The following is a 26,673-nucleotide window of genomic DNA, read 5'->3' on the forward strand; positions in this document are numbered from 1 at the left end:
TTTTGTATTTTTTGTTGTATTTTTTTCAGAACACCCAATACAACCATGAAAGTAAGGTAAATAGCAAATAAAAATAATACCATTGTAGTTCAAAACAAATTCCAAACTAAATCATAAAGCAAACAGTGCACAAATTTGGAACTTACATCATTTAACAACCAAGTCTTGGCAGAATAATTTCTGTTTGGATAAGAACTATTTATGCCCACTTTCATCCTGAATAATTTATGCTTCAATCGCAAACAAAATATTTCATGTGCTGTTAATTATGTAGGCATATTAATTAAAATTTAATATTTACATGATAAAGGTTTAAAATTTTGTTTGCAAAATAAAATTTAAGAAAATCTTAAAAACCTAATTAGTGAGAGTTGTTAATTTTTGACAATGGACCATAGAACATTTATCAAAATTCAAAGTCCTTTTACAGGTCACTAGATATAATTTTGCTCCCAAGATGACTGAATTGTATTTGGGTTAATAATTTTATAAACTTGTATTGGAGATCCAAACAGCTCCAGTTTAATTACGACTAAAATGCAATTTTCTAATTAAAAATAAATCAAAGCTTATTATAAGGGGTGTAGGTTGCCCAAAACTAAAATTTGGACCTTAAAATTAATGATATAACTTTGTTTTAATTTGTTGAAAATTAAAACAGCTTCATATTTATTTAAAAACACCAAACTTGTTGGGAAGACAAAATCAATAACTTAAGTTATGAATTAAATATAGGTCAACAGTTTTGTATTACAACATGCAAACCATTTAATATACCTACAAAAAAAAATTATTAAATATTTTTTCTCTCTCATAAACTTAGCAAATTTTGATTATATGACACGGTGCCGGAATCAAGGCTGGTAACCCCAGTAATTGGCATCCCTGCATGCATTTAATATGGCACTGTTTTGATGGCATTCACAGTGGGCTGAGATCGCTAGTGGGCGTTTGCACTGCACTGCTGTTCACCTCTAAAGGCTGGGATTTGTCTTCACTGCTAGTGGAGGAATTCTGAAATGAGAGTGCTCTCTTTAGTGCATGCTTCCTCTTCTTTAGGGAAGACATGAAACGCGAGCTGGCACTCGAGTTCGAACTACCACCCTGTTTTTTACTCGTTGACCCTGATGGGGTCGCATCAGGTGGAGAGTCAGATTCTTGTGAGGAATTCTTTTTCAAAATTTTGATTTGGGGCAAACTAAGCTTTCGCTGCACTCTTTTATGTTGATGCCTGGCATAAGGTGTTTCAAAATTGATGCTCATAGCATCGAGATCTTTCTGGATGATGGGTATACTTTCAAAACAGCTTTCATCAATGTCTTTCAATACTGTACTCTCTGTAGATGGCAGAGTTTCTGAATTGCCAGAGTGTGTTTTAGCGTCAACGGTCAGGTGGCTTTGAGTTGAGTCTTCTGGTTTCGGGACCAAGCGAGGAGTACTGGAAGGTGAAGAACCTAAAATTATTTCTGCTTTCTGATCATCAATGTTACGAATGATGGGAGAGTTTTCTTTCATAGGAAAGGAGAATGGATCTGTTTGGCAATTTTGGTCTCTCTTTTTTGAATTGCTAGTCAATTTTTTGGTAGATTTTGGGCATTGAACAGGAGAATCAAAACTGCTGTTGTTATACTCCATTCGTCTTTTCTTTTTTGATAGAGAACTGCGGTGAAAATGCTACAAAAATGAAATGAAAAGTATTAAAAAATATTTTGATATGTAGAATTAAAAACAGTTAGGAAATATATTTTTATCCATACTTTAACAGCTTCTCGTCTTTGAAACTCCACTTTTGCCATTTTTGTAGCTACCCATTGTGGTACATCAGGAATAGCATATGCAATACCAAATTTAATAGACAAAATAATGTGCTGCAACAATAATGTCTCTTATAAGTTCATATATGTACATACAAAGATTTAAAATGAGTTGTTAATATAAAATTTCTCAACAAAATATGATAAACCTTATGCAAAACCAAAACAGATGTAAGTTATTAAATATTAGATAGTAACCTGATAGAATGAAGATGTTAGTTGAAAATAAGATAAATATAGGTATCAAAAAAATAACTTTAAAAAGTATAAATTTTAATTTAAAAATAAGCACATAATTGAAAAGTGCAAACTCATCATTTTGAAGTCATAAATAGATAATTTAAGAGCTGAACTACTACTTTATAATTTTACAATTAGATTTACGATTAGACTTTTTCAGATATAAGTCATTGAAAGTTTGGATTAAGAGATAGATAAACACATTCGTTTTTCTTTTCTTTTAAATCAATAGTTGTTAATATTTATATATCAATGGAAGTAAATTACCCCTTTAATGCTACACTGTATAGTTTAATTTAATACGTAAAATCTTTAAGCAACAAATAAATTTTTTAGGAACAATACGTTATATTTTTTAGAATTTGGACAACTACACTGTATAAAAAACAAAACACTTAAGTAAACAGTTTTACAAAATTTGAGTTAGTTTTCTTTGAGATATATCTAAAATTTATTTTTTTTATTAGTTAGAGATTTAAGATGTAAAATGAACACACACTAATTTGATAAAATTTTATGAATTCTCAAATGATATGACTTAGAACAGCTAAAATATCAGCTGTGTACCTTTAAGAGAAAAAACGGTTTTAGAATAAGGGATTGCAAAAACTACACAAACCTCTAATATTACAATTAGAATTATAGTTCCTTGAGTTGAAAGATTGGGAAACATTCTTTGGACTTGTCCTGACATGCCAATCAATGCACAATTTACTATAACAGCGATAACTCCCATCACTTCCATGGCATCCTATAATCCAAAAAGCATAAATCATTAAGTATACACAACAACCAGTTATATTAAGATCAGTAAAATTCGTACATTTTTCTTGATCTAAGCTGAACAAAAATGAATTTAAACTATTGCAATGTGTGTTCATCTTTTAACATTTTATATTATTTAATTTATAAACATACAATATAAAAAAGCAGTGGTCTGAATTAACTTGCTACATGTAATGAAATTACTGTAGTCACTACTTCTTTCGTAATTTTCAGTGAAGTGCGCTACTAAAAAAACATAGTGTAGCGAATAGTGCAGCACAAAGAAAAAAAAGTAGTTTATTGCGATTCCTAACAAATACTTTTAACATTAGTTTAGAAAAGAAACAAGGTTCAAACGCAAGTAATTATTTTTAAAATTTGACAGAAGCAAATCTTAAAGCCCCTCAGTGGCTCAATGTGAGTGAGTGTAATGTATGTTTATGAATAAGAAACAACAAATGATGCTTTGAAAATTTACAGCCACCATCTGTTTCTTACCTTTTATCTACGGCAAACCTGAAACAATTCTTTGGTGGAACTTCTAAAGTATAAAAAGCAAAGAGTTTTTTATGGAGCAACCCACTTAATATTCTTATTGTTGCTTAGCTTCTCTATGTAGTGTCCCTGATTTTATGGTAATTAGCTTTAACTACTTAAACAAAAACATTTGATTTTCGACAACATCAACTAAAATTCTTCCCATTTAATTTTTTCTCTGACGCTTTTTTTTAACTCTTTTATTCTTAGAAACATCTTTCAATAATGAAATATCTCTGATTTCAAAAACATCTCCTTGTTTTTACTTAAAATTGCAAAGTTGGATTAATACAACATTGTGTTCTGCTAAGGGAAATAAAAGATTAAGATCATATTTAAATCATTAGATTATTTGTCTTAATGAATGTTTTCCATTGTTAAATAGATACTTTGATACTTTATTGAGACTTTTAATTTTACATAGAATGATTACAGCCTTGTGGTACAGATTTTAATCATGCAGTGAAATTGTCTAAGCAAAACAGTGTTTAAAAAATAATTATCTTGGGGTTAAATTTTTAAAACATTTTCTGATTAAATTTGTCCAAAAAAAACTTATTAAACTTTTGATTTTTATTTGACTAAATGCATACATGCTAACAGATTTTTGCCAATTCGAAAAAAGCTCAAAGTTATGATGATTCCCTCCAACATCTACCAGTTTTCAATAGTCACAGCTATACTCAAAATTTTTATAAAACTCAGTTTTATTGTCTGGAATGCTTGAACAGAATTTTTTTCCCCCCACTATCAACTTTTTATATTTTAATTTTTTTTCCGAGTGAGCAAACATAAGCTGTCTCATCTGGAAAGGTCAATTTAATCATTTGAAAATTATTTCCATAAAAATAAATGATTTAAAAATTTTCATGTTTAAATAAGCCAATTTATTATTCTAATCCATTTTTTATAATTAACATAACTCGAACCATTTTTTAACAAGAAATTGAAGTAGTCAAGCAGGACTACATTTCGAAAGTAGTATGAAGTCACTACATTAAAAACAATGTAGTTGTAATTAGCAACAAAAAAATTTAGTTAGCAATAAAAATTTCCTATCACTGACAGTTATATTTTAACTACGGAAGCATTAATTCCAACTTAATCAATGCTTTAATCTGGTTCCTCTCTAAAATGTCAAATTAAATTATTAAAAAAATTATTAAATGGTTTAGATGTACCAGAAGAAGGAAATTTTATAAAAACTCTGGAAGGATTAAATAAAATCCTAAAACAAAGAGAAATTTCTTTTTAATTGACTATCTCTAAAAACTGCTCTTTGATGAAAAAGAAACATTTCATAATAGATTAATCTAGAAATATTTTAAAGATAAGTAATAAAAAGATATCAGTACATCTTATTCCTAATTTAAAAAAGAGCCTATTAATAAAGTGCTTTATTTTTCTTAAGAAAAAAATAGTTGCTATAATTGTTAATAGTATTTAATGTGCTTAATGTTTTACCACAATAATTGGCCTATTATACAATTCTTTTCCAAAGAGAAAAATCAATCAGCAATTTTTTAAATGAACTAAAATAAAATGCAACTAATATCCATTTTACCAAATCATTATCCTACACATAGACCATGCATGCATTAAAAGATGATTTTATTTTGTCAGATAAACAGCAAACTACAAAAAAACATGCCAACTCCTACCTGCCAAGTTCCTATATTCTCTGCTCGCTGACCAAAAGGCCTTTGAAATATCATGCACAATTTAAATGCATCACTCCTGATCTCAATAACATTGTTCAAGAGAGCACACATAGCAGCCATTGGGAAGGCAGATGAAAAAAGAATAACATAACCAAACTGAATAAACATTTCTAAGTAATCTTCAAAAGTTCCCTCATACTGAAACAAAATGCAATCAGTCAAAAAAAGTACAGGACTGAAATAGCTAAGCTATATCATAAAATGCATTAAAATCATCCTATTAATCTCTTCAGGGGTGGCAGAATAAAAATTGTCCCACTTATTTTTTAAAATCAATATATACCGATAATATTGTAATTATTTCTTAAAGAATGCAGTTTTTCATCTACCAATCAACCACTTTTAATTTTGAAAATGTAAAGATAAAGCAAATAGCTACATTGAGCATTGATATGCAATTGCAACCAATGACCACAATTTTCTTGACTATATTTTTTTATTGAAATTATCAGCATGACAAAGGGTTATAAAACAACATTATATTGATTAAACAAAACAAGTAGCACTGGCAGAAATGCATCTATGTATTTCTGCCAGTACAGTAGGATACAGTAATCTGTTTAACCAGGATGGTAAGGAAATGACATGTCCAAGATAAGTAAATATCCCAAATTATTAAATTATACGAAATTTTTTAAAAAAATGTAAAATTATACAATTATGACATTAATAATTTATTTTCTAACTCAAAAGAAATAGAATGAACGTAAATTTTAATGTTATATTACAACTACTCATAACGATACAGTTGAATGAATTTTAAGTAGGAAATTTTGAGAAGAAATTGAAACTTCCAATATATTTCTCCCTATTCTGTATTTGTCCTTTTCCAGGTCAACCCAGATAATTCAATTTCGGTTAATAGAGTGTTTACTGTATTAATAAACTACTGATACAGAATTAAGTGGCAAGATAACCACAGATGAGGGAGTTCTCCGAAATGGCCAAAAAATATCATTCAGTTATTCATTCATGCAATGGGAATTTTTATTAATATTTTGCCATTCCAACAAAGATAAGTATCACTGATGAAAATTTAAAAGAAAAATTAAGATGAAACCTCGGTCACCTGGTCTAAGTATTGCAAAATTGTATTGTTTTAAGTATTGCAGTAACAAAATATTTTGGACTAAATATTAATAAGAAAAAAAGTCTGAATTTCTTGTTAAAAGTAATAACATCATTTATTTACTTTTTTTTTTTTAAAGTTTATCTTAATAGCAGAAACACTAGGATCCAAATTTTGCATTATAAGCCTCTTGTTCAATATTTAACTGTAATTTTATGAAAATTATGAATTATAAAATATCTACTAAATAAATGAAGAAGAAAAACCCAATTATAATTATTTTAAACAATTGTAAATATTTCATATAATAAATGTATATTTTCTGGGAAAGGGCACTAGGACATAGGCACAATTGAAACATAACCAGGTCATAAGACTACTTGTCCCCATTTTTTTTTTAAATACTAGATTTTAAATTACTAGTTAGTGAATACAACATTTTGTACTTAATTTGTATTTAACAGATTTTTCTAACAATGTAAGTATAGGCAATTAACTTTTTCCCTCCTCTGAAATCCTAACATTAAGTGTAATAAGGATATTTGATTTAACTACATTTAATGCAAATCTGTTGTATTGAAATATCTTATGAAAAGTTAATCTTAATTCATATACATACTCGAATATAAAATACATAGTAAGATAGTTAGTTTTCATGGAGATTTTATATATTTTATAAAAGCATGTAACAAATACAAAAATAATGTATTTTTTATTGAATTCAAACACAATCTTCCCTTCAGTCATACAATCTGACCATATTCACTCGTACTCATGATCAAATTTTTGAAAATTTTGATAGGAAAATATTAAAATAATAGAATTATTTTATTTTCATTTTATTTTATAACCGTCATTGAACTGCCGACTTAATATTGGGTTTACAACTACTAATGTTCAACTACTTAGCCTTGTAATTTTGAGCCCAATCCAAAAGACAAGGGAACTCCTGGATCAAGTATTGGGAGAAATTTGCCTTCGTGGAGGACTTTTTGATGGAACCAATCAACATTTAATTTACAAGGAGAGAAAGACCACGAGAATCTCGAACAGTTAACCTGACGGCAAGGGGACTCTAACTCATGATCTGTCAACCACTGAGGATAGTTTTACGTCAGCATTGTGGTCAATGCAAGGCGGATGCGGAATTCGTATCGACCAACCATTGCTGGGATTCGAACCCGGTTCACCTCATTGGAAGGCGAAACCTAAATCCACTGAGCCATCACGGCTCGAATTATTTCATTTTTTATTTTATATTATAACCGTCATTAAACAGATGAGCCAATTTTAGGTTCACGACTACTAATGTTCAACTCTATAGCCTTGTAATTTTGAACCAATCCAGGAGACAACAGAACTCCTGAATCAGTACCCCCAGAGGCATGATTTGTTATGGGAACATGGAGGCCTTTGTGACTCAACAGATTTAACGTGCATCAGTCACCATTTACTACACGAGAAGTCTTCAGCCTGCAGGGATCGAATCCACGACCTCTTGGACATGGGCCTAGAGACCTACCACCCAGGCTAACCCAGCCCCGAATTATTCCACTTGGAAAGTTCAGAAAGATCCAATATTCTACAACTATAAGTTAAACATATAAATATATTTTAAAACTTCAGCTTACTTTATACATGGCACTTTCTACTTCAGCCTGAGTGAGGCTGTTGTAGTTTTTCCTTTTTTTCTGATGATCATGAACAGGAGTTGAGGATGTTGAAGACAAATAGTCACTTTCCTGATCAGAACTAACATCTTTCTGTTCCTGATCAGATCCAGCAGGGGAGTGAAGAGCCTGATTTGAATTCAAATGAGCCAATTTAAATGTTTCAGTAATAAAAGGTATGAAGGATTCCTTGATATTGCCAACCACTTGCCGTGTTATCAAGAGAGCAGCTAATTGCTAATGAATGTAAAAATGGTTTAGAATTAGTAAAAACTAAATTGAGAAAAACTTTAAAATGATCAAAGAGATTCGTTACCAGTAATTTTTTGAAACTTAAAAAAATTTAATAAAATGCTTTAAGTAAGTTTAAAGAAATAATTTTAATTTAACTGAAGTTTGTACAGTTTTCTATAAAATTTTTAACTTTATGTTTTAAAAGTATAATTGTTTCTTAATGATTAAAAATTTTAAAACAAACACCAGAAATATTTACCTCTTTTAACTTTTCCATGTCTTGCAGATAGAAGGCAATGTAGAAAAGAGATAGAAAGGAGTTCACAAACTGAAACTAGATAGAAAAATTAGAAACCCTATATTAATTAAAATAAAAAACTATTTTACAAATTCAAAACAAGAAATATAAAGATTATGTTATTAAGGTATATAAAAAAGCTATTATTCACATACAATATAAATAAACAATATAAATAAACAATTTATTTAAATTTCATGCATTATGCTGTTATTTCTGTTTCTTTGACATTATTTAAACACTTTTAAATGAGATTTCTTTTCTCCAACTGATTTTCAAGAACCAACACATAGTAGTAGTTGTTTTATTTTTTTACCTGCTAAACCTTTAGAAAAAATCAAACATATGGAAACATATATCTAAAAGTATCGTACTATTTAAACACATTAAAAAAAATTTATTCCATAAAGGTAAGTATCATTTAATTTTAAAAAAATAACTTGCTCTCAGTGACTATCCTTTTGGAGTGAAGTAAAACCTTTTTTCTCTTTGATGAGATTTGTCTACATGTTTTCATAAACACCTAAAGTTAGAAGGCAGTACATAAAATAATAAGCTTATTATTTACAGTTTTGAAAAGAAAATTTTTTTAAAAATTTAAACGTTAATTTAGACAAAATAACATTCATATTAGCACACTTCTTATCATTTTATAGGCAAATCTTACAGTTAAATTTTAATTTAACAAATAGTTGATAAAATACTCATAGTTACATCTCCAGCATATTGTAGCTATGATTTGAACATTTGTAGTCAAAAGTTTGCCAGAGATTTTTAAACTTTTTTACAAGTTTACAAGAAAACATGTATGAGCTAGAAATAATAAAATTTTTTTCATGTAACCAATGGCAAAAGAAACATTATAAAAAATTATTAAAAACTAAAAAATATTTTTGAAACAAACTAGTAAAACATATATATATATTAAAAAAACATATATAAACAAAAATCCATTCATTCATAATTAAAAAAAAGTGTAACAATACAGAATAGTAATAAAAACGTATAAAAATATCATTGTCTTTACAAATGATTTAGAGAACACACTATTCTTAATTAAGTGCAGGAAAAAGTAGCTTCTTGGACACAATAAGCCTAGCAATACAATAAGTAAAAATTCTTGGCAGGCATAAAAAAAAAATTTATAAAAATTTTTACAATTCTTTTCAGGCAAAAAAATAACCAAATCAGTAGCATAAAAGAAACATTAATTTACATTCAAATATTAAGCTGCAAATATTCATGCAGGAAAAGGAACGACAATATGGGAGGAAATTTCAAGCATAACAATACTGATATACCATACTAACCAATAACTCTTTGGCTACAAGATGATTTTCATATTCCTCTTCTCCCCTATAGTTCTCTGGGAAAGCATAAAAAAAAGGGAAAATAAACGTATAGAACTATTTGGATTTTGGAATCTAAATTGATCATTGCAGGGGATAGAAGAGTATATTTTCCCAATTCCACAGGAAACAGAGAGTACATTTCCCCAGTTTCGCCTTCTACATGAATGTTAAGCTAAAATGTTAAGTTTTCTAAAAGAGCATTAGTAGGATAGAACTTGAGTGCATCGGAGAACTTTCGAATGAATGATGCGAGGCAAGCGTTATAGCAATCTGTTATGAAGAATATGTTAGGCCCATCTATTGCTAAAGTTAATACTATATTTAATATTACCAATAGAAGATAAATATGTAATGCTTATGTTAAGTCTATGCTAAGGTATTGTATCTCTACTGATGGCAAAAAAAAAACAACAAAAAAAAAAAGCTGAAATATATTTGCAATTTTTTTATAATAATAATAAATGATTACTTTATAAATTTAGATGAATGAATAGTTTTAGAACAATTGACAGCATTGCTTGAGAACTGATTTAAATAAGGAAATAAATATTCAATCATATGTAAATTTAAAAAAAATTTCAATAGCACTAAAAGTAGTGAAAATAAGTAATACAAACATATGAAAAATAAAGCATTTTTAAAGCTGCGGAAAAAAATAGATCTTAGGAAAAAATATATTTAGTTTTTTAAAAAATTTCTATAAAATATATGTAAGAAAAGTGGAATAACAGAAATAAATTTTCTTTTTTATATTTTACATTTAAAAAAATGCAATAAAAAAGTAAATAAATAAATTATTTATAGTCTACAAATTATTAATGCAAAAAGCCTCTAATCTCAAGCAACTAGAGTTTATACTAGATAAGATTGAGAAATCAAGATATCAAAATTGGCATTCAAATATTTTTCAAAAGAAAAACTACATGAATAACTAATATTATAAAAAACAATAAAAACTAAAAATTATTTTATAAAGTTCGGATAGAGCTAACTGAAAAACTACTTTAACAGAACAGCACACATAACTCATAGCCTGCTTCCGTGGATGAAGACCAGAGTTTTAAGAGAAAATAAATAAGATAGCTGAACTAAATGATTAAAAGTTAAAAAAAAAAATTGTAAGAGCATACTTTACCTAAAAAAAATGTTTATAAAAAATTCTTAAAAATAATTATGAAGCTTAATAAAGGGGTATTTAATTAAATGTTAGAGTTTTCAGTTCTTTTTCTATAAGGTTAATAACAGGCAAGAGATTGCAAAAAAAAGAGGAAATGCACATGAATTTAAATTACTTTAATTAATTACATTTCCCAGCATCTGATACTAATCTATCAATAAATAGATTTGAAAATTACTTTTATTTTTGCTTATACATTTTGAAAAGTATATGATAGAAAATTATCAGCAGAGTGATTATTTTGCAATCAAAAATAATTTTTCTTATGATGTAATGCTCTTAATGTAATGCACTTAATTAAGGAAATTATAGTAACTGACTGCTCTAAATGTTAATATAAAACATTTATTTTTTTAAGGCAACTGAGTATAACTTAACAAAAAATAAATTAGTGATTTATTTCCTAAAATCTTAACTGCTTAAAGCCATCAAAAAAATCTAAATTTCAAGCAACTGATCACAATCTCTATCCACAGATGGACTTAAGGTTCAGTTGATTAGAATTCATACATTTTGAAAAGTGTATGAAAGAAAAAGTATGGCAATATGGTCTCAGAAAAATTGAAAAATAGTAGATCCAAGAAAAAATTTCATGCCTGTAATAATTACTTTATAATATAATATGTACATTTGAATTTGCTAATATATAATATCAAAGAATGAATTGTAAAATGATCCTGATGTTGAATTCCAATACAAATAAGTATTATATCATTAAACATCAAATTATCATAGCGTGAAATATCCAATGAATCAGGAATCTTAAATTTTAACTTGCTACTTATTGGAGAAGAATTTGCGCAGCAAACTAAAGATACAAAATATCATGTTAAGCTTAATTTTAAAAACTTTGAATTTTTAAAATATAAGTAATTTGCTTAAGAAAGCCATATATCATGCAAATAAAGTAAAGTAGCCAAATATCATCTATAAGCTGCATAGCTCAATTATTGTGCTAAGCTTCTGAAGTCAAAATGATATGGTACAGTAGACCTTCAACAATCTGGATAACTTTAGAGGGGGATAAAAGCAGGTAATGGATGCTATCCAAATGGTTTTTCCACCCAAAAAGGAAAAACACTTAAACAAATTTCAATTGTTGTTATTATTTTTTTTAAATTTGAAATCTGAAATAGTATTGAAATGCAACTAATCCCAACACAAATGTTTAAATAAAACATCTAATGATTTCAGCAAATGAAAATACATCTTTTCAGCAATGCTCTTTTGCATCAGTGTCATAACCGTTTGCTAATTATCTATACTTCTTAAAATAGTATTTTTGAAAAATATAATAAAATAGTTATTGAAATAATAATTAAGATTATTGTGAGAAAAATGTTATTAATATGCAATTATTGGCATAAAGAATTGTAACAATTGTAGCTAATTAGTTACATTTCAGACAATTAGAAATACCGCTAAATAATAAATAAATAAATTTTGCTAATGTTTATCTGAGAAAAATGTTATTAATATGCAATTATTGGCATAGAGAATTGTAACAATTGTAGCTAATTAGTTACATTTCAGACAATTAGAAATACTGCTAAATAATAAATAAATAAATTTTGCTAATGTTTATCTGTGCTACTTCATAACAATAGTACCACACGTCATACCATAAATCTAGGTAGTGTTGTATATTGTTATTATCAGCACCTCATGACTGTCTCATCAGTCCTCATAAATTTTAAGTAATGCTTAAAATTTTAATTTTAAGTTAAGCCTTAAAAGGAAATTTTAAGTTAAGCCTTATGGATTTTCCTTTTATACTGGATTAATTAATTTATTAAGTATACTATTAATTTATAGCCTTTATTAAATTATTTTTTAGCTTTAATTTCAATTAACCAGTAAAATAAATATTTTTTAGTAAGTATAGATAGGGGCTCTGACCTATAAACATATACCCTAATAAATGTGTAAAATATGTGTAGACTTTATAATTATATAAAAATGGTTTTATTTATTATACTTCCTTACTTCAGGGCCTTAATTAAAAATTAATATTTTTGTTGAATTATTAAAATATAAATAAATCCTTTTGAATGATTTAAACAAATTTAAATGCTATACTTTTTTAATTTTTAGAAACTTCTTTTCATAAGTTCTGGTTTATGTTACCAAAGTTTTTTCCAATATTATTATTCTTAATGTGCTTTTTTCATAGATTTCAGCACTGAAATTTAAATAGCTAAATCTTACAAATTAGTTCATATAATTCCAGCTAAAAACCCATACCCTATTATTTTTCTTCTTACCAATTTTTGTTAATTATTAGTCAAACTATTTTTAACGTATTTTTTTTTATTATTTTGCTTTATAAGTTTGTTTTGTTTTTTTCTTCTTTCATTTGTACCTCATTTACAAGTACATTATTATTTCTTTTCTTTTTTTTGAGACATTGGTGTATTATATTGAGTAATTTTCATCTTAGGATAATTATTCTTTATTTTAAAATGTGTCTGTCACAACAGAATACATCTTGAAGAGAACCTTAACGCTCATTTTTCCTTCGTTCATTCAGTTCGTTTTTATTATATTTCTAATATTATATATATATATATATATATATATATATATATATATATATATATATATATATATATATATATATATAGTAATAATTTATGAATTTTATTAATTAATAATATAAATTATTAGAAGACAAAACAATAACAAATAATGTAAATAAATTTCTTGTTTGGTCTTTTTTGCAAATTTTCTTTAATTCCATATTAGACAATAGTAATAAATTCAGTAAATTATTCAAATAGTTGATTATTCAGTCTGGGTTTGGTTATTCCAGACAATTGAAACTCTACTGTACATAATAAATAAATGAATGATGTATTTAAGAACTTAATATAAAGTTTCTAAAGATGAAAAATTGATTGGAAAAATATTATAGCGAAAAATTTAAGTAAAATTTTTTCGTATTCAGTACCAACCAGAACTAATTTGATAATCAGATGGTTTTGAAAACTTTCTTCCAGTCTATAGCTTTCTGTAAAATAAGACATTTGTTTAGTTTGCTTTTCTCATTTAGTTAAATTTAACCTTCATTTTTAATGCTTTTTACAATACCTGTTCATAATTGTGAGATTTTTTGTTATCTAATATTTAGTGGAAAAAAGCAAATATTAACCTAAACCAAAGTTTAAAATGTTTGTTTTTAACAAAAAATAAAAAAGAACACTTAATACCTTTCAACAATATCTTTTTTGAGTCATTAATAAATAATTTAAAATATTTAATAAGAACATCTGAATATAATAAAGGACATGCAGATTAGAAGAATAAAAAAAACTCATTCTTATTTTCATTATCACTTATTAAATAAATGGCAACTAGGAACTTTAGATAAATATTACACAGAAATTAATAAACAATTGAAAAGCATTGAATTTATTGAAGAGCATGGAAACATTTTCAATTATAAAAATTATTAATTATTTCAATTGAAAATGTACCGTTAAAGCTACGAATTTAATTTCAGAGCATACCCTCTAACAACTACAGAATTTTGTAATTGTTTGAAAATATTTTTCTCAACAGTTAATGTTTCAATATAATATAGTAATAAATCAGAATGACAATTTTGTGATATCAACTTTACTTCACTACTAAGGGAAAAAATATTTTGCAAAAACTTCAAACGTTTAAGTGCATGTAAAGTTCTATTTTAGTTATAGCATAAGATATAATAAAGTACTAAAAATTAGCATGTAAACTTCATATTCTAAAAAGTATTATTTTCCATAAAAGTAGCAGAATACAGCAAAGTATTATTTTTTAAATTTATTTTTAGAAAAAACTTACGTTTCTTATTTAATGAAAACTTAATGAATAAAAACTTTCCAGATAATGAAAAAAAATAATGCAAGCTTTATTACAAAAGGTTTAATAAAATATTCAACTCACCTTTATCATTTAACCATACAGCTATTTTGTGATAAACACCATCCAAAACATTTATAACTAATGCCAAAAGGACTTTCGGAAAAAGAGTCATCCAAAATGGGAAGCCACGAGCATCAATCATTCGATCCCACCAAGTCTGTGAAGAAGAAAATTCGGCGAATTACTAACCATTAGACTTTTTTTTAATAATTAAAAAAAATATGAAAAGGACATAAGTGTCCATTTTATGTCAAAGTTTTAAAGCTTCACAATTCAAAAACCATTACATATATAATAAAATGATATATATTTTCATAATTTAAATCCAGTCAGGAAGTAACAAGGACAAAAGATATAAATTTGAAGAAAAAATATTTTGTGAGGTATTGCTGAATATTAAAGATAGCTTTTTTGTGATATAATGAATTAGGAATCTGAAATAAATAAAAATTGCTTTTGCTATCCAAAACTTTGGAGACAATTGGGGGGGGGGATTTGATTAAAATAATAATTGAAAAATGCATTACTGATAAAGACATGTTATATATTTTTTCTGAATAAATAATCACTATTTAAATGTTCTGAGTTCTGAAACCAGAATTTCAAAAAATAAATCTTGGCGGTTACTCTGGAGTTGGTGGTATCTAAAGCCATATAGGTCAGTGATCTATTGGGAGTCCATATAAATCCAAAATTAAAATAAATTTTTTCAGAAAATTTTAGCAAGTTTTTCAATTTTTCTTCCATTTAATAAAATAAAAAAGAATAAATTAAGACTTACCTTAACACTTGTTACAAGGTTAAAATTAAAAATCTTATCAGCAAGGTTAAAATTATAAAACATAAATTTTTTGTATAAGTATTTGAAAAAAAATTTAAAAAAAGGCAGGTAAAAAATATGTTTATTTTTTTAAAAAACTAATGTAAAGAATGATTAGAAAAGATAAGAAATATTAACGAAATTCAAGAAGAACATATAAACCAACAAAGGATTTAAAAAATAATTAACATTTAAAACAACATATTCATTTTTTGAAACGAAGCACTTTCACTTTACAACACATACAAAGAATGCAATAAATTGCAAGCTAATAACAAGCACATTATTTAACAATAAATTTATTATTTTAAACACTTAAATTTATTATATTTAAATTATTCTTTAACTTCATGAAAATCTTCTTTGTAAAGGAAATAACACTAAATTTTTTTAAAAAAGTGTGTAAAAGGTAAAAGCTTTGAAAAATTAGACATTCTGCCTTAGATTTTAGCCTCATCTAACTACAGCTATTGCCACTTATTCCAAGGAATATTTTTAAGAGAGGTGTTATTTTTTAAGCCACACACGTATGGTTGTTTTAAGATGAGAACAGAGTTAATATAGAAAAAGAAGTATAACATCAAAAGAGGAAGATTGAATTTTACCTGAAGCTCAAATATAAGAAACATGACAAGAAACACAGAAAGAAGACAAAAAGCTATGATAGGTAAGCTAACACAGTAGCGAAACAGATTACGTTTCCATGCAGGATAAGTAGGCTCCATTCTTCCAGTAATGGGACTGACTGCTAAAGGACCCTAAAATAGTTTAGAAAAAATCACAACCAATTGATATATTTTACTAAAAGATTCACGCAAAGAAATTTAAATTAAATAGAAAATTATAAATCTGTAAAAGATAGGAATAAAGCTACTTAAAATTTTCAAGACTTAGTTGCAATTAATTTAAAATAAGCAAACAATTAAAGATTATAAATTTTTTCTCATGACATGACATATGACTTACAGTTTAAAGAAGGTAAAAGAGGCAAAAAAATCAAGCGAAAGTGGAAAAGTGATCAGCTTGAACGAAACATAGCTTTTGGCTTTCAAGACATATCTATAATCTAGGTGTAGATTTACAGCACTGAGTAACTTTAATTCTGAGTAAGAATAAAAATTATTATTTTTTAGTAGGAAGTCAAAAGATTGTTTAACACTGCTGTTCACCATAATATAAATTATTAAACATTAAATGAAATTATTATTCAGTGGAAATTAAAATTCTAGAAGTTTTGAAACATATAAACCATAAAAATTCACAGGTTAAGAGTTACGATGATTCAAAGAATGCATGAATGACAAAAGTCATATTTAAAAGATTGTTTCTTCAAGCTATTCACTCAGTATGATTGCTATTAAAAACATTATATAAAAAAATAAAAAACTTTCTGACAAAAAATTCTTTTATGTTATTTTTTTTTATTGATAACATAGAACTAAGCATTAAATAACGGAGGTTATGTATTACATTAAATATTTTCACAAATTTACTCACAGTAAAAAGGGGTCTTGGTTCAGCTAAAAGTTCATTATGAATATCCAATGTACCCCAACGATAAGCCAACTCTGCACAGTTCCTTTTCCATGATTCCAGGTACAGAGTAGCCCATAAAACATTAAAAAGTGCAAACACAACAAAACAAATATCTTCTGTTGCCTAAAAAATAATGCATATAAATAAGAACAAAAAAGATGACTTCTCAGTTTAATTTCTTATTTTTTTCCAATTCAAAACATTTAATTTGTTATGCATTTTAAAACTAGCAAGAAAGTAAAATTAATAAAATCATATAAATATAGATAGAAAAAGTTTAGCAACAGAGAAATAGATATAGCCTATGCTTTTTAAAACTACACTCTATTACAATGACAAATACACACACAGTGCCATTTCCAATGAAAAACAAAAAAGAAAACTTTACGACATAAAAATAACATTAAAAATTATAGTACTGCACCTCATTTTATTGGACATAAATTATTATTCATTTTATAAAAATAAATTATAAATATTATAAAAGAAATCAAAATGTTATGCCGCATTAACAATGCCAAAATGCTTAAAAATTCAATAAAGCTTCGTTTATATATTTCACATTCATACATCTTTCTAATTTATACGAGGTTTCATGGCAGTCTCAGTTCATTCTTAATTTATGCAATGTTAAAATTCTTTGTTTATATAATGGGAAAAAAACAATTCCCAGGTTTATGTTGCTTTTTTCAATCTTTTTTCTTTCATTTGTCAAAAACATAAATATTTGGCCTGGATTTGAGAAAATATAAATAAGGTTCACAAAAGGAATTTTTCGTCTCAAATCTATAGTCATCCTGTATGAAAAGCTTGGACAAATTGTGTACTCAAGAAGTGAATTTGATGTATGCTTTCTTCTTCATTTTTGTAATAAATGCTCTTTTTTTAATTTTTATTACTACTATCTCTATATTTTCTATATGAATAACATTTACTTTATAAGAACAATTATTTTTATTATGAACCTTTATTAATTTGTTGAATTTTTATTTTTATGTCTTTTGCATTTATACGTCTTTTCATTTAAACCTCTTTTTATTTAGATGTCTTTTCATTTATACTTCTTTACATTTAAACCTCTTTTTATATTGGTCCCTAGAAAGGTGTATAAATGGAGATCCACTTTTCATGAAAAGTAAAGATTTTAAATTGAATTCTTTATATTAACAAAAGCTTTAATTATGAAATAATTTAATCGAAAAATATAAGCAAAACAAACTATAAGGATAATAGGAAAACAAAATGAAAAATCTAGGAAATATTGAATGGATTTATCACTTAAGATTTATTTGCACCCAAACACTGTCATTGAGAAATCAAACATTTACTACAGTAAAAGATCTACATATTGCAATTCTATAAATTGCAATTTTCCACAAACCACATTAACTTTTATGTTCACGCATAAAAGTTAATGTGGTTTGTGGAAAATTGCAATTTATAGATCTTTGAAAATTCCAGCTAAGAAATTTCCATAGCTAAGTAAGAACACTTAACATTTTAAATTAATTGTTTAAATATTTCTGAAAAGGTTACAATTTCAAAAGATAGGCAAACTAAAATGGATACATTTGTTTGCTACTAATTCTAAAAAATTTAATTTTTTCCTGTAACTAATAAATACTTAGTTTATATATCTGTACTTTTAAATATTTGTCTCTAAAGATTATTTTAAAGAATTTTTTAATTGATCTGTACCGGATCAATATTGTTGGCATATATTTGTGGAGTAATTTTAAATATGTATAAAATGAGCAATTCAATATACAACACAAATTTCTATAAAAACCTAAAACCTAGCTTTTCAAAATTAGCATTATAAAAATCTCCTACAGTAGAAGTATTAATCTTAACCCTTTCATCATTGAGCCTTAAATTGAACCAAAATTTCTTATTTGGGCATGACTTCGCCATCAAACAACATGAGACATACCAACTAAAAAATAAATAAAACGGAGGAGTAATCCTCAGAGAATTAAGTATAACTTAAAGAAATATCCTTTACAGAAAATGTGTCATAAAATATAGTCTAATGAATAAAAAAAACTGTTCAACTTCAATTGAAAATTTAAACTACGAATAAAAATGAGTAAAATATGAATACCAATACCTGATCCTTTCCATAATAACGTAGCCATAGAAAAAGACCAAAAAAAGCAGGTAAAGTAAGAGCTTTAGTATAATGTCCTAGCCATGCAAAATACATTGCAATTTTCACACCAAAATAGTCACAAATATCATCTGCAAAACAATAAAAACTGTTTAAGAGAATTACTAAGTAGATGATACATGTACATATTAAACATTTCAATCATATCAAGTTTTTTTTTTAGAGTTATTAGTAAAACTTTCAATAAAACTAGTCTTTTTTAAAAAAAATTGTATGCATAAAAACTTTCAAACATTTTAATAAATAATTTTTCTTAATCGAATACAATAAAACACATAAAAAATCAGAGACAAATACATAATGAAAAAACATTAAAAAATCAAAATATTAATTATAAAATAAAATTACACGTTTAATCAATTTTAATACAAAATTCTGTGAAGAAAAATTAGAAATTTTCAAATAAATGAGGTTTGGTGGAGATGAGGTCATTTCTAAAAAATTAAAGGGAAATGAAATTTAATTAGATTTTAATTAAATTCAATAAAATCTGCAATATCTGATTTAAAAATTCTTTACAGTTATTATAGATTACATTTTTTATTATTGTTTTGAATGGAGATTTATTATTTCAGAAATTTTGTAATTATCCTGCATATACAATTTTAAATGAAACAAAGAAAAAAACTTACTTAATGGTTGATAATTTAAAAATGCTTGCATCCAAGTTCTTTTCAGCTTATTAAGATCTTCTGAGTTGTGTAATGGCAAAACTTGAGAAATTACACCATCAGCCAAGCATTTTGGAACTAAAAAATTTATAATTATCAAATTTTTTTTAAAAAAAAGACCTCAAATTTTACTAGATGTTAAGAACATAAAAGCACAAATTGCATATTTTCCTTTAAATTTATAATTTTGAAGCGAACTTGCATAGTTAGTACAGTATGCAGTTTACTTTCCTACAATTTCTTTACCTCTTATAAGTTCTTACGGAAAGAATGTGCTCTGTTAGTTTCTAAATATATATAACAATATAATTTATTCTGTAACAAAATTTATGGGTGGTAATAAACCCAGTAGCAGAATTTACGGAGAATTAAGCAACACTATCCTCCTAAATCTAAATTTGCCTATGACCTTAACAGAGTAAGATAAAGAATATTATTAAAATTCAGCTTATCATTATATACAAGTAGCAAAATTTGCAAATATCAGGTCCTTAAAAATTATACATGAACATTTTTGAATTGTAGTGGAATTTTATACAATGATACTAAAAAAATGGAATAAATTCCCATACAGTTAATCCTGAAGGAAAAAAATTCTTCACTCTTAGTTTTTTTACAGTGTTATTTCAATTCAGCTTTTTAATTTTCAGCAGAAAATTTTTTAGAGATGCTTTAATAAGCAGTCTTAGCATTTATTTGTCAGCTTTTTAAAAAGAAAACTTTGATGAAAAATAATATGCAGATACTGTAATAATATACAACACACACTGTGCTATAGGGTTTCTGTTACTGAGGCTAGATTCAGTTAATAAAAAGAATGTCCGATAAGTCATAAGTTTGGGAACATCAGGACTATAGACTTTGAAGTGACAAGAATATATTTGAAAAAGCAGATAATTAAGAGATAATGAAAAGTTACTGACTAATAGGTTGTCCTTCAATGAATTTAATGTGTACAAGTTCATCCTTGTCTGATGCTCTCAGCCCATGTAGAAGATTCAAAATGATACTTTGCCTCTCTTGGCTACTTAAGAAGACATCCCTGTTCTCAGATTGGTTGAAGCATTCTCTCTCTTCGTAAACAAATTCTTTCATGCCACCACCAAACTGCGGTTTTAGCGGTTTGCGAAGTCGTTCCTCTTCAGCTCCTTTCAGCAAGCTATAAACACAAGTAAAAAATAATAAAATATTTTCACACCAGTTCAGTTTAAATAGTGTTTTTCAACAAATATGCAATAAATCACTAGGACACATAACAGTTTATCTGATGCTTTATAAAATGCAAAGAACATTTTTGTTAAAATGTTTTGTGCTTAATAATGATGAAACTTGAAGATTTCTTAACATGACAGAAAAAGCTTCAATTCCAAATTCTAAAGTTTATTGCAACATGCACTTCTGTATGAATGCACAACTACTACTATTCCACAACTCTACAGTCCATGAAGGACCTTGGCCTCCTTTACCTCGCAGCTTCACTTTTTCCGGTTCTTGGCCTTTATACAGTGGTACAAAATAAGAAGATTTTGTTGCTGGTTCACAGACAGTGACTAAAAGATATAACTAAGTTCATAAACATTGTCACTGGTTTGCTTACGTGTCTCCATTAAATATTTTGTTAAAAAAAAACTTAATTTGAATAAAAAAAGTTAATTCGAATGAAAAATTGCTTTACAAAGAATGCATTATTTTCACAGTTATGACAAATTATGCTTTCACATGACAACAATTCAAACCAAAACATGAAACTGAAATCAAAACAGAAACAGCATTCCGTCCCTTTACATCAATTGTTGGTTGAAGGAAACAATTTATGTAAAGGGTGATTATTATTTTAAAATGGTCTGAAGTAAGTTTTAGTGGTCGATGTAAGTATAGCTCTGGAGCTCTGATATATGTATATTACGAAATATTTGAAATAATAAAAAGGCAGAAATCTTAAGAAGGAAAAAGAAAATGATCAAACAGAGCTAGATGAGTGAGCTGGTCAGAAGTAAGATCTGCTGTCATTGATTGACCGATGTTTAGTTTTTGTACTAACTTACAATGGCCGTCGTGGTTTTTATGTACTTTGTAATATGTATCATTAAAACTATGTTTGAATCATCTTAAGTGTCTGCAAACTTGATTTATATACAATTATGCCGTCCTCCACCATCAATTAATTATTTTCCTTGCAGTTAGTGCATTTCCCTTCCATTAGACTATAATTTTATGCTTTTGGCGAAAGCATGTGGTGAACTAGAAACCTATTTTGAAGTATGTGCATTCTAGATCATCAAACAATAACAAATTATATTATTAAATACAACTTGAGATATTTTATAAAACTGAATCAAAATAATGACTATACATTCACACTAAGTACAGATATATTTATAGCTTTTAACACACTTATTAGAGTCACATCTTTATAGTTTTATTTTTTAAAACATTATAATTTTATTTTTATGACGCAATAAATTTGCTGGTGGCAAACAAGAGCTTGCATAGCAAAAAGTTTTTTTGGGGTCCAACATCCTAAGAATGTAGGAAAAATTGTAATTTTAAAATACATTTTCAGCAAAACCATGAGGTAAAAAAATACCATTTTCTTTACCATTAAAGAATTGTAAAACTACAAATAATTGTTTAATTGTAAAACTACAAGTTTAATTAAAAAGGCCTATTTCACTTTTTCAAAAAAAAAAAAAAAAAAAAAAAAAAAAAAAAAAAAAAAATCAGCTTTAATAGATTTTTGTTTAAAAAAATTTCTGAATAAAGATAAATACATGTTTTAAAAGTTTCAAATTATGAACAACAAACTCTCTTTTACTCGTTTTTAATAAAAAAAAATTGTCTATAAGAATGGCCAAATTAGATTTCAAAACAAAGTAAAATATTTTCTTTTCTTCATTTATTAAAAATGTAAGGTTCTTCCTTTATTTGCAATCTTATGCACAGATAAGGGTAGGGAGGAAACCTTTTACACAAATACATTTCGGCAGAATATATAAGAAAGTCATAAAATGTGAAATTCATTGGCTTTAAAAAAAAACCTAAGTTTTCTTTCCTTCTCTTTCTCATTATATTAGGCATCAGTTTTAAAATGAAAAAGTTGAATAATTTCACTTAATTTTTCTTTTTTTTACAATTCAAAATAACTTTAAAAGTAAGACAAGTGTTTCAAAATAATTGTTTTTTTTTACTTTATGATTTCTTAAATCAATGACACGGCAATCAAGATATTGCAATCCTGATTTAAATTACTGATTTTAATTCTCTTATATGAAATATTGAAACCCTAGTAAATATGAGGGTCGATTTACTTTTCAAAAGATGTCGTTAAGTAAAATCCATAGACATTAGTGTGCCGATGATGTCGAACTTCTACCATCAATTCCGGTACATTCGCCCTCAGTTGTGTTAACACCCATACAAGAGTCTCCTCATCTGCTGTAGGAGGAAAAGTTATCACAACATCACAGTCATGACTAGGGAGGCTATTTTTCCAAACTTGTCCAGCAGCTAACAACTGTCTTGATACCGATATTCGTTTTCGAAGTAGTCTTCCAGCTATTGATAAATAATATAGTAAATGTAAATAGTGAATTTTTTTTTTTGGAAAAAATAACATACATAGAAATCTAATTCAAACTAAATCAACACATATCGTCAAAAAATAATACTAATAATTCATTTTTATAAACTGTGTTAACTTTTAGATTTTCAGTTAACACACTCATGAGGCAATTTATTAGAAATAAGCTTTATTTTCCAAAAAATCTGCTAAGAATAAAATATTTAATTATAATTTGAATGTGACAAGTTATTAAAATCCCCCCTGTACAACTTTCTCAAATATTGATGAGCAGCAGATGACCAAGGCATGTGAAATATAATTGCTGGACCTGGTGCAAGAAGATAGTAAGTCCAGGTTCTCAAATTTTAGGTGACAATTTCATTAAATTTTAAAGCATGACAGGTTTATGTAGTTTTTGTCCAAGCTATTTACCATACAGGAAAGGACTGGCATTGCATTTGTACGCAATTCTTGCACTCAGGACCTGATATAGAAATGAAGGGTTTGGAGGCATAGAACTGGTGGAAATTAACCTGTTGTTTAATCTGAGTTCTCCCTAGGAATAAAATAGAGCAGAGTGCTTATTCACAGAAAAGGGCAATTTAAGTTTTGAAAGGGCACTCACTTACCACCATTAAAATTTAACAAAATAAGCCATTACCACCAGAAGCCATCATCTAAGCCACTACCACCATTAAAATTTATGTACTAATAATTGAATTTAATCCCAGATTATTAGATTACCATCTTATACTATTTTAGGTGTGTATTTCACTAAGAAATTCTCATTCATTATCAAAATGAAAAAAATATTTTAAGCTTCGGAAAAATAATTAAAGGCAAGCTAAAAGACAATCACTGAGTATAAATTTTCTTCAAAAAAAATAAGCTAAACAAATTATTTTAATTGATGAACAACTTTAAGACTTTTTCTATAATTTAAATTGAAAATTATGAGAAACAAACATTTAAAGGTTCATTTTTTAGTAAAAAATAATTATTCAAAAAAAAGAAAAAAAAATATGGAGAAATTTAAAACAACTAAAAAGTTCATTAATATTCCCCCTCACTAATAAAAATTTTGAATATCTCTGGAACTGGACAATATATAACTGGACAACTGAACTGAACTTCTTACTGAAATGAAGGAATCAAATTAAAAATTAAAGTTAAATATTTACCAGTCACTAAATAAATCAGAAGTGGACTTTTCATGAAAAGAAGCAAAAAAAAAAAAAAAAAACTTTTCCTGGAAAAATAAAATAAAAAGGCAGTGTTAAGATATGGCGGTTATTTTTACAATAGGGCAAGAAGGGGGCATTTATAGGGATCAAGGGCAAGTAGGGGGTGCTGCCCTTCAAAAATGATTAGGAATTTATTAAAGTGTTATTATTTATGATATATCAGTAAATTTGGGCTTATGTTGATTTCAATCTTTAACAATTCTTAAAAAGAAACATAAAAAGAAATTGATTGTAACATTTATGAGGCCTCTATAAATGAGGGGGCCTAAGCCTAGGCATCTCAGACTTTATTTAAAACAAGTATTGCTCACACTGATCAGAGCAACTATATTCTATGCATTCGAAATGGCATTAAATTTTTTTTAGAAAGTTTGGACTCACCAGCCACTCTGTCAGTACCTATACTAAAATAATCACAAAGTTTTGATAACATTTTAAAAACTAAAAATAAATATTACAAAATGGAACAAGCTCAAAAAGTAAAATTCACAACCACACCCACACAGAGGATATTTCCATATTGGTACTGATTAGCGTGAACTGATATCATTATTTCATCAAGTGAAACTTTCTGGTTTTTTAATTGGAATGAATTTTAATAAATATTCATAGTTACTAGTCTGGCATAGCAATGTGTTGTACCATTTCAGTTTACCTGATTCTGTGATACTTTTCTTAGTTTCTTACATGCCACTGTTAAGTTTACAACAAAATCAAGTGATTTTTTCTGAGCAGACGCAAGTACAAAAATCCTCCTCCCTCCTGAATTTTTTTAAAAATTTCTTACAAAGATAAAAACCAGGCAGATTAACTCCCTGATTTCAGTTGGTACAAACAGGTACCAATGTAGACACATCCCTTACCTAGTTTTTGCATTTATTCACTGATTTTAATTAAATAAAATGGTTAAAAAGATATTATTTAACTCATGAAAGATTTAATTAATAATAAAAAGTATCAATGTAAAGTTCGGCCAGAAATTAACTTAGAAATATTTTTGCATATGTACGATATCTGTTCGAGGCAATTTCAATTGCCAAGGCACAAAAATTTTAAATTTGGAAAAATAAAAAAAAATCTGAGGTTTGTCATATTGAATTGGTTCCCCCTAGGAGGTTTTTTATGTTTTTCAATGGCCACACTAACAGGAGGTTGCAAAAACTTGACGTCGATACTGATATGAAAATCTAACTTTGAACGAGAAAAAACAAAACAAAAATCTAATCTCATTAACTTTGAAAATATTATAAAATACTTTAATTAGCAAAAAATCTTAAATAATTATGTATTTGAAAGCTGTCACCACTCAAAAATTTACTACGTTTTTTAAAAAATTTTAAATAGATTAACTATTTTTATTTAAAATAGTTTTTTGTTAAGAATCTAAAAAAACATGCAATAGCCTAATCAAAAATGTCACTATTTAACATAAATCGGCACATACTTTTTTAAGAAATCATTACCCCAATTCACAACAGTTCTGAATAACATATGAAACACACATCAGGACAATCTTTCTGAACTACATATAAATAAACATTATTTACATCAACATAAGAAAAATAAAAAAAGATAATTTTACCTTCAGACAGTGTCATTCGAGACCCTTTTTTCCTGTTACGCATCTCGCTACTTGTATGTGATCTAGAACCTAGCATTTTGTTCGACTATTATAAATCGACAGTAAAATATAAACGTAAAATTCCTTTAGAAAAACAGAACTGCTTCAAAAATCTTTAAAAATGTTATATTTTAAGTACAATATAAATTCATCTTCCCACACATTTCAATGCGAAACTGTTTCTGCTCTGCAGATTAATTAGTGATGCCATTTTTATAGTAATAAATTAACAATAACAAAAAAATTTTGCACCGATATTTAAAACT

At 26.9% G+C, this 26,673-nt stretch overlaps 1 protein-coding gene across 2 annotated transcripts; it reads right to left on the reverse strand.

Annotated features, from left to right (window-relative positions):
* On the reverse strand, positions 1-26,616 carry wwk (anoctamin 8 white walker). 2 transcript variants are annotated; one of them, XM_016072267.4, is made up of 15 exons: positions 26,369-26,616; positions 23,289-23,535; positions 20,904-21,139; positions 19,942-20,058; positions 19,250-19,380; positions 17,101-17,262; positions 16,209-16,361; positions 14,805-14,940; positions 9,659-9,714; positions 8,310-8,384; positions 7,778-8,053; positions 5,018-5,215; positions 2,674-2,805; positions 1,758-1,868; positions 1-1,674 (listed from the first exon to the last, which is right to left on the reverse strand). In XM_016072267.4, exons 1-15 carry the CDS (start codon positions 26,442-26,444, stop codon positions 922-924), a joined length of 2,859 nt encoding a protein of 952 aa, XP_015927753.1. In that variant the 5' UTR covers positions 26,445-26,616; the 3' UTR covers positions 1-921. The 2 variants fall into 2 exon arrangements, with proteins under 2 accessions (XP_015927753.1, XP_087025313.1); XM_087169187.1 differs by lacking the exon at positions 16,209-16,361 and having other exon boundaries at positions 26,369-26,591.
* Positions 26,617-26,673: the final 57 nt, after the last annotated feature.

This window comes from Parasteatoda tepidariorum, chromosome 8, assembly GCF_982258835.1.
Source record: "Parasteatoda tepidariorum strain Cologne lab strain chromosome 8, Ptep-v5.0, whole genome shotgun sequence".
NCBI lineage: Eukaryota > Metazoa > Arthropoda > Arachnida > Araneae > Theridiidae > Parasteatoda > Parasteatoda tepidariorum.

Coding starts and splice junctions, on each gene's coding strand:
- wwk (XM_016072267.4), bottom strand. CDS start 26,444: ATGCTAGGTTCTAGATCACATACAAGTAGCGAGATGCGTAACAGGAAA. Junction 16,362..17,100: donor AACCAAGACCCCTTTTTACT/GTGAGTAAATTT, acceptor AAACTATTTTAG/GGTCCTTTAGCAGTCAGTCC. Junction 2,806..5,017: donor AGAATATAGGAACTTGGCAG/GTAGGAGTTGGC, acceptor TTTGGATTATAG/GATGCCATGGAAGTGATGGG.